The sequence below is a fragment of the Lampetra fluviatilis genome, chromosome 46, assembly GCF_964198595.1.
Source record: "Lampetra fluviatilis chromosome 46, kcLamFluv1.1, whole genome shotgun sequence".
In the NCBI taxonomy this organism is placed as follows: Eukaryota; Metazoa; Chordata; class Hyperoartia; order Petromyzontiformes; family Petromyzontidae; genus Lampetra; species Lampetra fluviatilis.
Genome location: NC_136320.1, coordinates 7,334,124 through 7,350,409, shown reverse-complemented (window position 1 = coordinate 7,350,409; position 16,286 = coordinate 7,334,124). Strand labels below are relative to the sequence as shown.

The 16,286-nt window shown below is 45.1% G+C and overlaps 1 protein-coding gene across 1 annotated transcript in view; it reads left to right on the top strand.

Moving 5' to 3' along the window:
* Positions 1–16,286, top strand: part of LOC144947732 (glutamate receptor ionotropic, NMDA 3A-like) — an 83,563-nt gene that overhangs the window by 53,257 nt on the left and 14,020 nt on the right. Inside the window, exon 5 of the mRNA XM_078877062.1 lies at positions 7,820–7,929. Coding sequence (XP_078733188.1) covers positions 7,820–7,929 — 110 coding nt within the window. The remainder of the gene's footprint in view (positions 1–7,819; positions 7,930–16,286) is intronic.

The following is a 16,286-nucleotide window of genomic DNA, read 5'->3' as shown; positions in this document are numbered from 1 at the left end:
TACATTTAAAGCTTTTTCATTAATAATTTAAACATTTAAATTAACAATTAACTCACAGCGGCCTAAAGCCTGCAGCTAGGCCTAAAGCCTAGAACTAGGCCTCAAACTCTCCCTTCGTATCGTACCCCCGCGTGTGTGAAAGGGAGTTAATGTTTAACAATGTTACATTCCCTGATGTTTTTTTTTTTAAATAGAAACATTTACATATAAAGCTTTTACATTAATAATTAAAACATTTAAATAAAAAAATAACTCACAGCGGCCTAAAGCCTACAGCTAGGCCTAAAGCCTAGAACTAGGCCTCAAACTCTCCCTTCGTATCGTCCGATTAGGTGTAGCAACATCGCCCCCTACTGCAAACACTTGGCAGGACCCTACAAAAACCTTTACACTCAGTGAGGCTTTCCTGGCTAAACAAGTGTAATAATACACTAGCTTTACTACCCAGCTTCGCCCGGGACTTGGATTCTCGACGCCCGGCCGTCTTTGTCTCCCCAGTGGCGATGTTCACACCATGGTTACTTGTTTGAGGCTGAGTCGACGTAGGGGAGGCCCAGGACCAGTTCAAATGATCGTCACAGGTGGTGGTAGTAAGTGGGAATCGAACTCGGGTCACCAAGTTCATAGCGCAGCGCACTAACCACTACACTACCGCTCGCCCCACACACGCGCCCCCCGTCCATAGGTACACATACACGCGCTCACCACTCACCCTCAACACTCACCCTCACCACTCACCACTCACCCTCACCATTCACCCTCACCACTCTCCCTCACCACTCTCCCTCACCACTCATCCTCACCAATCACACCCTCACCAATGACCACTCACCACTCACCCTCAACACTCACCCTCACCACTCACCACTCACCCTCACCATTCACACTCACCACTCTCCCTCACCACTCATCCTCACCAATGACACGCTCACCAATCACCACTCACCACTCACCCTCAACACTCACCCTCACCACTCACCCTCACCATTCACCCTCACCACTCTCCCTCACCACTCTCCCTCACCACTCACCCTCACCACTCAACCTCCCCTCACCACTCACTAATCACCACTCACAATCGGCACTCACAACCGCCCTCACCATTATATTTTTGCCCCAGTCAACGCCGGATATTTCCCATTCGTAGCAGTTTATATCAACTCTATAAGCAACTTATATTAAACAGGAAGCGCGATCCTAAAGTAATTTACAACCTTCGATTAGTCCTTTGTGCGATTCAAAGAATCGATTCCTGGCATGTTGGGGGTTTACATTTTGAATGATAGAGTTTCATTTTCATTGTTTTTTTATTTTTTCAGGAGTTTTTAATTAAATTTTTGGCCCTGGTCAACGCCGGATATTTCCCGTTCGTAGCAGTTTATATCGACTTTAAGCAACTTATAGTAAACGGGAATCGTCCGAATGTAAAGGAATCTACAACCTTCGATTCCTTGCGCGATTCAGAGAATCGATTCTTTGCGCGTCGGGTTTAAAAGTAATTACACAGTTGTTTTTTCATTGGTATGTAATGTTTGTAAGTTTTCATAAGATTTTAAATGTATTTTCCCCCCGGGCAACGCTGGGTATATCGAGTTTATACCACAAATGCGTGCGCATATTTTTAACGGGAATTAAAAATGGCGTCCACCCGGCAGCGAATGCGTCGCTACCCGTTGCCAGGGGCAACCGCCGTCCAATGAAACTGCGTATGGTCCGGCGACACACAGACACACACACACAGACAGACAGATTTGTGATTTTATATATATAGATTATGTTTATATTCTTTGGTTATTCGTTCCTACCAGCCCACCCCGCAGGGACCTGTTCTGCGCCCTAATAAATAAAGAATAAAGACGAGAAGTTTTCGAGAGTCATTAAACATGCATACGCCTAAATCATACTCCCCAGCACTGCCCTGCCATGTCCTCTTCCGAACTTCCACATTGTCTTATTCCTTTCTCGAAACGAAATTCCTCGTTATAAACGGCTTCAAATAGATTAAAAAAAAATCAATCCAGCCATCAAGGATAATGTTATTCTCAATTGGACAAATTGACAAGCATAAAATCTATTTTAGATGTATACTGAAAATATATTTTTTTACGTATAAAAATAATCCCATGATTATTTCTGTTTTATAAAGTTACCGACACCGCATTTACGCACGGGGTCAAAATAACATTCGATTTTTCCGATTGCCCATAAATGTATATACGCTGTAGTCCACCTTGTTCCCGGCTCTGCCTTTAGCCTGAACGACGCGCAACTGAAGAGCAAAGCACTTAATCCCGACTCTGAAGCTTGTGTAACGAGCACCGCGCACACGAACGTAAACAGCTCAGAGCCATGGCCATGACAGACTCCCGACCCGCATCGGGATTTGTGCTTCGGGGATTAAAGAGGCAGATGCGCTGTCCTTGCTGGCATTTCGAAAGCAAAATTCCCCCGAGTTCCCCTCTGCGTCCTACGGCAGGTCTAACGTGTGAACAATTGTGCATCCAAAATTCCCACGGGAATCTTCCGATGTAAATGCCACACACAAAACAACAACAACAACAACAAATCCGCCAAGGCACTTTATGCCGCACGACTTTGTTTGTCGTGAGAAATGCAAAGGTAAAGGCACAGCCCTGCAATGGCTTGCTCACGCCGCTGCTGGTGGAGGATGCTCGACTCGAGGGGGCTTTAATGCGCCCCTCTATAGCAGCGATTGTCGGCCTACTCTTCCGCGCTCCCCAAAAATCTCGGGAATTCTGGGAATGCCCACACTTTACCCCGCCCACACAGCTAAATGCTGTGTGTCCCAGTTACACTGGGCATCCGTGAAAAGGGGCTTCATAGCTCGGTGGAACAGAGGTGAGGGGAGATTTAAAACACGTGCCATTTGACCTATCTGTCGTGCCAGGAGATGGCATCGAACCTGCGACCTCTGGATTGCAGGTTCCTTTGTGCTAACCGTTACACGTAAAATACATTAAAGCACAATTTGTTTTACTGGAGTTTCTAACGTCAATGCTAAAATACAAGTTTTTCATCATGAGCAAAGCATGCGAAATATATATTAGATTCTGGGTCGGCATTGCATAGGGCCTGCCAAATGATTTTGCGTGTGTGTCGGATGTAATTTTCTTATAAGCTTCATGAATTGTTTTAAGATGCACAGCCGTTTCAATTAGTTTTTTTTAATGCAATTCGATATGATTTATAAATATAAACTTACCATAGAGTCTCAGCCATAATGAGATATAAATTGGTACAAAATACGTTTTCGCACCAATGAAAATCAACACCAGCTAATTATAATCCTCAGTTCATTAGGAGACAATATATGCCCTTAATTACCTTACACACGTTCCTCTTATTGATGGAGCCTCTCTCAAGGTCATAATGAGACAAATGTGGTTTTCTCAAATCCATCTCAAAGATTTACTCTCACCAAATTTGTTCGAATTAATCGGCGTTGCTGAAAACATGTTTGGAAAAAAACATTTACACGCGTGTTTGTTTATTGTACATCGAGTTTTGTTCGTCAAAATAACAGCGATTAAGATGCAAAGATAAAGATCCCCCAGGATAGCCTTAACAGACTGTTGGGGCAAGTGCTGTTAGCGAGCACCTCTGAAGGCCAAAACGGCACACGATGGCGTGGTTGGCCAGCACCATGCCCGATCGCCTTTGTCTCCCTAGTGGCAATGTTTTAACACATCCCACTAAGTACTCATTTGAGACTGAGTCGACCTAGGGTGGACCCAGGACCGGTTCAGATAAAATTGACTGGTTTTGGCTGTGAGCTGAAATCGAACTCGAGTCACCGAGTTCGTAGCACAGCGCGCTAACCGCTGCACTACCGCTCCATACACTACCGCTACACTAAAACACACACATACAGTACTCACACAAACACTTGAGAAACACATCGGAGCATAAACACCTTGGGCAATTATTGACGTTGGAACATCGTAGAAATTATTAAATAAAGAGGGAAACACGTGGCAGTTTGGAGTGCTTTTGGAAGACTGAATGTGCAAAAGATCCGTTTAAATTGTCGTGTATAACTCACTTTGGAATCCAAAAATAAGGCTATTAACAATAGAAAAATGCAACTAAAATGTAAAAGTCATGAATTACATTGAGATAGAAACAAGGAATGCATAGAACAGGGCACGAATATATTAAAATCAATGATATCGCCTTGACTTAAAAAAAGCGAGTGGGCATTGGCAGGACGAGTCCGCAGAATGGGATGGCAGACAATGATCAATGATAGTAACCAACAATGGCCCACGCAACAGAGAAAGCACGTCCGCTAAGGAGACGGAGTAATAAAATCAGCTCTTGCATAGGCGCTACCACGGATCATTTTCATCGCAGGATCGTGAAGAGGCGGTGGCAGCTTGGCAGGGGGGGGGGGGGGGCAGGCCGTCATCCAGCAGTGGAACGATCATGGCTGATGACGATGAGTGGGATAATGTGTTTTTTGAGCGCGGTGCTTGGCTTCGACGAGACGTTGCCAAGATAGCGCGCACTTTCTGCAGATAGAAGCAAAGCTTACGAGAGAATGCCACGTGGGGACGGCTCGCGGTGAGTAAAGTTCAGGGGAGGGACAATCTTCTCCAATTCCGTCCCGGCGATTGGAAGAAAAACGGGGGTCAGTTGCTCCATTGCAGATAACAGCCTCGCTCGGTTGTTTTGTTGTTGGCAGTAGACAGACCACGAGGCAAGCTGAAAATGTCTCCCCCCCCGCACACACTCACACGAGCGTCAGTCCACGGTTGCCTCCGTCATTGGCTGCCTCGAGGCCAGAAGCCGAAATTCCACATTACTATGGAGGGAAATTACTATTCTCAGTGGAAGGCTTGCCTTTCCTGTTGTGTATGTGTAAGGAAAATAATAATTATAATAATGATGATATAATAAAAAGACATGTTACTTTAAAATCCTTTAGTTTTCTTACATAAATACAATCTGCATTTAGATAGCGTCTGAATGCAACCTCATCTCAAGATGCTTCACGGAGGGGGAGAGAATATAAGTTTTGCTCGTAGTATAAACCATAATAATGGAATCATTGAATATCCACATTCACAAAATATACAGGGTGGTCTATTTAGATATACCCCCCACTGTTTGATAACAACTCTCTAAGTTTCTTCTCGACAGCTCATTGAACGTTTGCGAAAACGATGGCTCTGTATGTGAATAGATCATGGCTGATGATGATCGTAAGTGCACAACATTGAATGATTTAATACTCCACGTGGTATTTACGAGCCTCCATACAGGGGGCACTTCGAACAGAACTGTTTGCAGACGGAGATATGCTCCTGGTGCTGTTGTTCATGTCAGCTAGTGATTTCCCACTGTTGGACAAATGCCATTTTCTCTCATTCCATTCCACCAACCACTCCCGTGTCGTCCTGACCTCCGAACTCTGTAGTTCCGTCTCACTGCTGTCATCTTTTAAGCTGTCTTCCTCTGCGCTCTCTTCTTCTGCTCTCTGTCGCCACACTCGACAGTTGAGTGAGAGAGAGCGCGAGGAAAATTGTAATTACAAGAGGTTAACAACGTGTTAAAATAGGAAAATGCATGGGAAAAAAAGTGAACAAAAAAGTTGTATTCGGTAATGTTATTGCACCCGTGAAATATTGATGGATTTTGGTAGTAAGGGATAAATGCGTGCCATGCAATTTGAATGTTTGTAATTATACATCAGTAGTGGTAACATTGACAAATTATTCAGTTTGTGTTGCCTTGTTTTACATACGTTGTTAAAAGACAACAGCCATATCCGGCCAACAAAAGTGCTCAATTTTGACAGGTAATTTCCTGTAGTAGTTTTTGTGTGTGTGTGTGGCATTTTCATAAAACTATGGAGTATGACAGAGCTCTTGATGTCATTGTGTGCATTCGAGGGGAAGGCCAAAAAAGTTCACTGCCTGACAAATATGTTGTGCATTTATTTCCACAAAAATCTTGGCAGTGGACTGCTTTTCTAGATTTCCTTTTTTGTATCACAGTCTTCCTTCGTTGTTCGCGAACTTACGATCCGCGATTTGTTCCAAAAATAATAAGAAATCAACAGTAATTTGGCAGAAAATCTTAGAAAATCCAGAAAAATCTGGAGTACAAACCCACACTCAATTGAGCTGGCTCCCAGTGCCGTTCACGCGTTGTACGAGCATAAGAATCATTATCTTCGGGGAAAGTAATTTTTCTAGCGATTGAATTTTGATCCCACCGTCGGTGAGACTCACCAGTGAGATTAGGCGGTCGTGAAATTTGTCCAAGGTCTCTGATAATGTCACCAAGGCGTACTGGCTTCTTTTACTTTCAATCGGTAAAAAGGCGTCAGCTATACGGGCACATGGGGGTCTCGTGACACATTTAACTTCGTGTAATTCCCGTGGTAAGTTTGTGTTGCTAAAAAATATATATATATTCCGGTCGCACAATAGCACTGCATGCCAATATTGTATGAAGAATGGAGAAACTGCGTGGGGTTTCATCATCACCAACTGTCTATCTACTGCTGGATGAAAGTCTCCTGAAGGCCATCACCAATTCCTACGGTTATGCGATTTGGATAATCTATGTAGCTCCTGCCCACAAGTTTATCTCGTGACGAATATTTCCTCAGTGGTGTTCTCAGTATATATGTTCAATCTATTGGCTGCCACTCTGTCATTATTATCTAACGCTAACTATGGACCCTAACCCTCGCGATGTGTCCCTGCCCTAGCCCACTTGCGTTTCTTTAAAGTGAACGCTCAATTGAGCAGGAAATAATTTAAACTTCATATAAATACGACAGTAATTAATAACTTACATTCATCTGCCAATGTACTACTAGATGAAAGGCTCCCCCATGCCGGTCAGTTCGGTGTCGTGAAGGGGCCAAATCCAAGACCCGTTTCAATATCACTCAGCCGTAGGCCGGGAGTCGATCTCGGGCCGGCAGGTTCATAGTGCATTGCGGCAACCACGGCTAAACTTCAAGCACCCCAACGCATTTATTCGCTTTTTTAACGAATAACCCCGTGACCTAGGCTTGCCTTCGACGAAGTGGGGGGGGGGGTTGTCCCGCTCGTTTGCTCGCCGGTCGTTGCCTCCGCTCCGAGTGCTTCGAACGCAGAGAGAGAGAGAGGGGGGGAGAGAGAGAAGGGGGGAGAGAGAGAGAGGGGGAGAGGCTCGTGGGAACGATCCCTGCTCGCGCACCGAGAGGCGAGCACGGTGGGGCGAGGGGGGGGAAGGATTGGGGGCAGAAACCGACGTGCACACAGCTTGGCCTTAGCCATCGCAAACAACTTGTCTTTTGGCATTGGCCGCTCCATACTCCCCGCGCCCTCCGCTTGCACGGACAGCGCCCGCTGTTGACCCTGAGTGCCTATCACTTCCCCTTTCGAGCGGCCGCCTTCTGCAGGATTTACAGCCTCGAAGGGACGTGCCGAGGGGCTCTGCTTGCCCCCTGTTATTTTTTGTTACATTTCAGACGGTAAAGCTCTTGTGGGGAGGCAAACCAGAGGCAATGATCCACCCGTGCAGCCTTGGGCAGGCTGATGGGGCAAGCGATTGTTCGCGAGCACCTACTTGGGTCGGTGCCTCGCACAAGGGGGTGGGCGGCCAGCACCGCTCCCGACCGCCTTTGTCTCCCACGTGCCAATGTTTTTACACCATACCACATTATTCATGTAAGGCCGCTCAACGAAATTGCGCGTGCTCGTACCAAGCCATGTAATTTCGATGTCCACATTGAAAATGGGGTCTCTTGGAACATTTTAATTCAAACCTTCGCCTCGCTGTGCTGTCATGCCACCAGGAGTGGTCTGCTGGACGCCTTCATAATGGACAAAGCGCTGCTGGATTACGAGGTCTCGGTTGATCCCGACTGCCGGCTGCTGCAGGTGGGCAAGCCCTTCGCCATGGAAGGTGAGGATGCCCTCGACGCCCTTTTACACAACACAAAATGATGATCGGCGTCGTCGGAAAGATCATGAGTAACGCAAGCATGTAGATTGTTGTGATTTTTTTATCCCTTTTATTTTATATACAACCTATCGACCGCATGGCCTTCTGGGAGTGCATTCATTCAGCAAAGTTGATTCCAGTACATGGAAGACCTCTGGACTCATTTCGAGACACAGTGTCTCATCAGCAATCAGGTTTACCTGAATCAATGCTCGCGAACGTCTAGATGTATGAGGCAAGGGCCCTTTCTATAAAATACTGGGTCCTGGTGTGATGCTATATTATTTAACAGTTCCCCAGAGTTGCATTTAGCAGGACTTACTCTGCCGATGAGATGGTAAATGTCAACGCCGATCGACAGTTTGCTTATATTGAACAAGTGCTGCAGAAAATAATGACTCACAGAAGGCCACGTGGCTGATGGGATGTGTAAAGAAAGATGTACTTTTATATTTTACGTGAAGGCTTTGGCAAGGAGGGACATCGTCTGCGTGATTCTTTTTTAAACTTATATTCTCCATGACGACGCGAATGGTTATTTTGTGTTATCGTTTATTTAACAGGCCAGGCAGTTCTTCAGCTTGACCTTATTTAATTTTTTTTTTAACTCGAGGTGGGGGAGGGATGACAGAGTGAACGTTGTACACGGTTTAAACGAATGTTCAACGCTAAACAGGATGAGTAACAGTTCAACACGTAGTAGGAGGCGTTCACGACAATATCATCCATAAGAGGTTTTCTACTGGGTTAAATCGCGTAAATATATAAATGTGTCGTTAAAAACCCACCACCACTCGACACAGCCAACTAGTAAGGGTTGTCACGTAAACAGAACGTGGCCAATTCGTCACTAGTACAGCACACCGGTGTGTTGGAGAGCCAAGCCACAACATTTACAATCTGAGTACGACTTTTCGCCAGTAATTACAACTAGCTTCATCAGGCGACACATTTATATATTTACGCGATCTAACCCAAAACACCTCTATTATGGAGGATGAGTAACATTACCTTCTGCTTTTATCTATCGTACATTGTGCTCTGGTTCTCACCCCCTGTGTGTATATTTCCTACTGGGCATCTGTGAAAAACAGCTTCATAGCTTATGGTATTCCTCCAGTATAAATATTCTGATTCTGATATGTATACATGTTGAACTTCTTACGCACCATACATCGCCAACCATGGTAATCGGAGGTGCGGGGGAAGGAAACCAAACTAAACACAAAGATCAGTTGTAAAGAAATTAGTTTTCAACCTCGATGACTTAAAAGCGCAAAGCTCGTGTGGCTTCCTAATATCGGAAGGCAGAGCGTTCAAGGCGGCCGCCAAAATCGCATCTGAAAGTGTGCGATGCCGTGACCGTCTTTGTTCGATGGCGAGTCAAAAGCCGCCGCCGCCGCCGCCGCTGCTGCCGCTACTGCCGTTGCTGCCGCTGCTGCCGCCGCCGCCGCTGCCGCCGCTGCCGCCGCTGCTGCTGCTGCGAGGATGAAGGATGTGAGGGAAGGTTTATGAAAACCGCCAGGGTACCACAGGGCGGGAACAATAAGAAATGAGTTGCTGAAATTAATTTGCGAATATTCAAAAAACAAGTTCGGAGGAAGAATGCATTACTGACGATGATAATAACATATATATATAACAAGGCAGATTGTTTAATTACCAACAGATAATCTATTGACTTGTGCAATCTTTGAGATCAATGTTTGCCGATAGCTTTTAGCTGTCTCGTGTGAACAAATATGAACATGTCGTGACTACATAATTTTAGTCAGGCTTGTTTATTTATTTAGTAAAATTTTCTCTCCGGCACCTTGTAGATTATAGACGCTACTTATCAACCTCCTGAGTGGCCCAATCTCAAACGTTTGTTGGGTGATTTGTGCTCTAAAAATGTCCAATTTTGCATAAGTCATGCCACTGAAATGCTCGTCCTGTCTTAGTCTTCAGCCGTCCTTGATCCGAGGGTTGGCCGCAACCACGGGCAAATCCTTCGCCACTGACCTCTGTCTTCTGCTGTCCTCATTTGTCTGTTCCAGCGTGAGCCTCGTCCATGCTTTGATGTTGTCCATCCATCGTCATCCTCGGGTTTCCTCGCGCACGTGAACCGGGTAGTGTGCCTTGCGAGTGTGATAATATGACTCGCCTTTCTCCGCACCCGTAATAAGTACCCCACTAACTCGCTCACTCATCTACCATTTAAGGCCCCAAGACTGGATGATATTTTCACAATTTTCAGCAAACTGGCTGATGATGCTGATTGCAACTACCAGCAAAACAAACGCAAACACATTTTATATTTTTGGCCCTGAAAAGAAAAAAATTTGGGGGGGGGCGGGGACGGTGGAATAAATAAATCATAGTTTAAATAATTGAAATTTGTTTCTGGGGACCTATTCAAAGGTTTTCAACATCATTAAAAAAAACAAGCATTGTTCATTGCGGGCCAAAATTGTGAGCTTTAAAAAAACCGTTTAAAATCGAGGCCTTTACTTGTTCTGCTCTTGTTATTTCAGCGAGACTCACACTGGTCTCCTGAGTTCTCGCCTAGTTAAACAAAATAAAACTGTAACTTGAGGGGAGATATATCAAGGGGGGGAAGGGGGGGGGGTCAGTGTTACAGAAAAGATTGGGCTAAGAGGAGGAGGTTTTTGGGACACCATTGAGCTTCGTAGCTCATCGGATTCCTCCAGCATAAATACATATTCCGATTCTGATTCTGACGTGGGAATTGCAACCTGAGCGAAGCCATGCACTGCCCCCTCTTAAAAAATACAGCGCAATATCTAAAATACTCAACACATCCGTCAATAACACTGTGGCCTTAAAATGTTACATTTCTATTCTACGAAGTTTTGGGCAATGGCCCTTCTTCTTAGCACACAAATAGAGAGGCCAGAGAGAGAGATAGAGTGGATGGTAAGAGTTGGAGACTTGCTTACAGCAGCGGGCCTGATGAGAATTAAAACTTTAATGCTTTCTGATGACCATTTTTTTTCTGAAGCTAATAGTCGCTTTTGCAATAATTTATGTAAATATTTAATCTTAGCTCGTTCCATTCCATAATGAATTACTTCTCGGCCCAGCAATCTGCGTGTTCCCATGTTCGCAACGCAAGATAATTATGCGGCGCGTAAACATTTACTGCATACACATGACTCCTGATGAAGATGATGATGGTGATGACGGTGGTGGTGGTGGTGGTGTTGGCAACGCCATCCGCGGGCGTCACATTTCACATATCATATTACGTGCGTACGCACAAGCAATCGGCGCACGTGGGTGGACGCGCGTGAACTCTGCTCGCTCACTGCGAGTTGTTAATTGTTGAGCTCTGCAGCTTCGGGCATCAATTGCAACGCCAAATTCCCGGCAAACTCGCGGTGTGGTTTTATTTTATTTTACTATTTCATTTTCATGTACGTAGCGCCCTTGCCCCCCCGAGCTGTGTATCGCATTCTATCCTTGAAGTTGTCATTGCACTCAGCGGTTATTCTCACGACGCTCTGTTAAATCATGTTTGCTTGCATTATTATTGTGATTGTATTTTCGTATTTCATCCAGAGGGCTAACCCCCCCCCCCAATCCCCTTCCCCGCCCTGTTTATGTTTTGCGCCGATAGTTTTTTTGTGCATTTAAATGAGATATTGTATCGCGCTAAGCTCTTATCTTTCTCCATGAAGAAAGCAATTCATTTGTGACTCATATTGACATCGTGGGTGCTTTCGCTATAATTGAGATGTATCGTTTGAGCATGGGAACAGGGGAGATTGTCATGCTACACGAGAGTGCTATTTTTAGACTTTTTTTTATAAAAATAATGTAGAATGATTAGGCACATTTTCCAATTGATTAATGCTGTTTGAAAACCTGTCTTCATTTTTTTTACCACAAAATAGCCGTCAAATGATGCACTGTATGATGATTTCACAGAGGCCCGAACCTCTGACGTGATTTGGTGTCGGGACGCAATCGGAGATAAACTGTGAACAAGTAACGGCGTGCATCCCTTTCGTCCAACCGCTGCTAGATGGAGGCCTCGCCACACCGTGATGGTCGAGGAGGTTTTTTGACCGTACTTCAGCCACACTGGCCAGTGAAGGCCGGCGAACGTGGCGGTGAGGCTAGGACCGGTTCCCGCTTCAGCTGTCACTCGCCACCAATGTTAGCCAGGAATCAAAGTCACGTGACCAGGCTCGGGAGGTCAGCGTGCTAACCACTGCTCCACCGCTCGACCGTCCATTAGTCCGTCTAGGTATGCATCGAATAATGATGTTAAATACATTCTTTTGCTCACGGCGAATTCATCCAAAATTCATCCAGATGATGTCTTAGTTGTGCAACGTGCATGCTCATGTTACACTATTTAAACATGTAAAACGGACGGAGTGAATATAACCGTACAAACAACGGTACGAATTACAAATAAAACGAATGAGTTCTAGATTTGAAGCTTTCGTGACTGCAAGGATTCATACTCTTAGGTTTTTTCGGTAAAGTCACGTAGGTAAAAAATACTCACTTGATACAGTAAATCTAGCTGGGACGGTCCCACCTGATGGCGGAGACTTGTGTTGTCTCCGGAACGTCGTGATTTATTATTTTATTTTATTTCTATTATTACTTTTATTAATTTTAATTTAATTTTTTACCTACGTGACTTTACCGAAAAAACCTAAGAGTAAGAATACGAATGAGATGACATCCTCCATCACGAAGGTGCACATGGGAATGACTTCATCCAGCAGCGGATTGAAACATGGCTGAACATAACATGTGTTATTAAGTCAAGTGTATCTATTCGCGTGATTTGGCTGAGCATATGTTTTAACAACATCTGTTTTTGGAAAGACCTGTTCTTACTTCGCAATAATACTCACTCATTTGTCACCTTAAATGATTCCAAGATTCAAAGCCGGAGCAAAGTTACGATTTCAAATTAATAATTCAGTCAATCTGCATGCCCTCTCTGCTACTCCCGTGTCATCTGTTGTTGCAAATCAATAGTCTTAGTTCAATCACCAATCACTGGAACAACTGCAAAACATATTCACTCAAAATACTGTGTATATTTTTTTGTTGGGGAGTTCTTAATCCTACCACGCATGAATAATTAAAAGCAAAAAAAGTAATCAATAAAGTATTGGATTCATTTAGATTTCACGATTGATGTGAAAATGATCCAAACGTGTAAGAACAATCATACCATTTCATAGCAGTCGTATAAATAATTGCGGTCCATCACAGTTGTATCATGAGCTACGATGAGAGGTTTCATTCACAACCCAGCTGAAGCCGAGCATTTATTAACGTGGTCCATCACCTTCTAAGCATTAGATGAGACAACCGTGCCGAAGTTGCCCGTGTGGGATCTTCACCTTGCGGGGGGGGGGCTTCATCCGTTCACGTGAGTCGACATTCCCTGTGGCAACGGGTTGGAGTCGTCTTTTTCCTTTTGTATCACGAGGCAGCCAACTCTTGAATTCCTATGAGCTGGGCACGTGCTCTCGTTGGTGTCTGCCCCACGGGAAAAAAAATATTTGACCCCTGGCCGGGATTTGAACTCCCATCGTGGAAATAATCCGGTTTTGTTAAGGAAACTGACATACCTATAGCCACTGTCCTGTACATCCCTTTACACTCTCTGATCATGCCATCTGAATTCCCTCCCCCAGTGTTGTGCTGCTCACTGGCTGTGGTTTAAACCTCACCTCAAGGTCCAGTTATTTATTTATTGCTTTCTGTTCTCTCAATTAGATTCTATACTTCTTAGTTTTTCCCTCCCCTTGGCTAATACTTCATTTATTTATGTCTTGGCATTTACAGCACCTTGAGTGGCTTGCATAGAGGTGCTTTGTGAATGCGATTTATTGTTATCAACAGCGCTCTGGTTACTTGCAAGATAGCTGCCGCAGAATTATAGCTTACATGTTTCTAGGTTTATAATGAAACTCCCGACGAAAACCTGAAAGTTGAGGAACCGTTTATTATCACGGACGTCGAAAAGCTCTTTTGGAAATCAACAAAAGTTGCATTCGTGAGTGACCTGACGAGGATTTGTTTTTTTGGAGCATCCGACTATCGCGGGCCACGAATCAATCGCGAATCTCTTCAAGTGGAGAATGCCCACGCGCGTACACAATGGATGATCTTGACCCAAAATGCGCCTCCGTCCGCATTGTGTCATTTATCCTAATCCTCTGTTTTATTTACGTCGCGTCAGCCTCGCGCGTAATGGATGTTGAACGTGCGGCGTTCCCAGCACCCCCCGCCACCGGCTTCATTCTCTCTCCGGAAGGGGGAGAGCTACGCCATGGGCCGGTCGTCGGATACGACGGACGGACGGGCGGGCAGAGGGATGGAGAGACGCGATAGACAGACGTGCTGAGAGAGATGGAGAGAGAGACGCACGGGCGGACAGAGACATGTGTCCGGCTGGACGTCTGTGAAAAAGAGCTTCTAGCTCATTGGATTCCTCCGTTATTAATAAGTATTCCTATACTGATATACAGAGACGGATTGGCAAATGTGCAGAAATGCGGAGAGACAGATTGAAATGTGATGAGAGCGATATTCAGGTACACACGTATTTACGCTGACACGGAGACAGACGTTTAGAGACATATATATACAGACATATGACAATATAGACAGAAGTGTGAAGAGATAGAAAGGCAGAGACACAGACATGAATGTGAATTTATACACTAAAATGTGAACTTCCAGACATGCGAGATAGGTAACAGCAATTTGCAAGCGTAGGATTTGACTCATCTCCCATATGAGAGGTCATAAAAAATAAAATGAATCAGAATTCAAGCCAACAATAGCTGAACACTCATCCGTTGAAGCGACGGCAGATTTAGCCTCAGCAGTCTCATCGTTGGTTCCGTAAGTCAGAATTGGAATGTTTTTTTTTTTAACTGGAGGACGAATCCGTTGAGTTAAAAAGTTCTTTTTCACAGGTGTCCAGTCGGAGCAGGTCCAGAACGTTCTCCCACGCCTCAAAATGTCCTTTTGACGTTCAATGTGTACGCGCCACAAGATGTGTTTTTTTACTCACGGAGGAATGCGGGGGAGGAATCCAGAGGCAGGGGTTTGGGGAGATCTCAAAACGCTCAACTTGACCACGAGGATCGCTTCGTTCAATTTTTCCACCGGCGGGCGAACTGAAACAAACGATAACAATTGGCGGCGCCGTTAAACACTCGCCCGCGTGGAAATGTAATCCTGTTTTAGGTTCGGCGGAGGGTTCGTAATGTCACGAAATTGAGGTGACGTCGTTCGTGCGTCCAAACCGAAATTTCCGGTAAAGAATAGAATGTTAACGATATGCAGGGTGCTTCAAAAAAATGTCAACACTTCCGAGAATTTGCAACAAAACCACAAGAAATGTGCCTCCGGGCTCTGGAGACCACCTGCAGAAGATTCCGGGCACGCGTTGACAATGATGGCGAACAAGTGGAGACTTTGACTTTTTGAGGCTATTAACATACGTAACGTTACAGTGTAGAATCCGTTTATTTTCCCATTAAAAATGATAGTCCCATGTGAGTGTTAACATTTTTTTTGCAGCACTGTGTATACTTAAAATAAAAATCGCATCATGTCAATTTCGGATATGCGCGAATTCACCAGAATCTCCGCACTCGCCGTGGTGGGCCGTTTCCGACACTGCCCTGGAGCATGCGTTACGGTCGCACACAAAACAATTTGGAGCAACACCGATTTCGTTTGAATCTTCATATTTTTATTGTTGAACCTGTTATTTAGGGCGATGCCGCCACGGTACGATGGTTAGTTCGCACACCGCCCACTGTGCCTTCGGTTCCATCTCATGGTGAGGCAATTGCAACAACGATGCAAGATTCTTAAATCTCTTTCCGCTACTGCAGTGAACTCAAATGGCCTCGATCGGTCCCTGGCGTTAACAGCGTATCGCTGTTACACGCTCGCGATCTGCTGTTTCCCTCCTCCTCAAAGTTTCGCTTGTATTCTGGGTCCTTGAGAAACAATTTAAAATAATGACGAAAATCATATCTCCCCGGCTCTGTCCACCGAGCGGTAAAAATAGGGTGCACCACGACTTAGACAATCGGCAGGTTTCCGTTTGGTGGGGTAGAGTGTGGGTACTTGCGACCTATTCCAAGACGTGTGGCCAGTGTGGAAGAGTAGGCAAACTGCCCCTTCTAGTGGGATTCTCTTCGAGTTCACTTCCACCAGAAGTGGCACGGGCTGCTCCTTTGCCGCTCACACTCGCGTCTATTTAAAAACAATACCCGCACGCGTATCGGCGGCGAGCAATTGCGGGGCCGCAC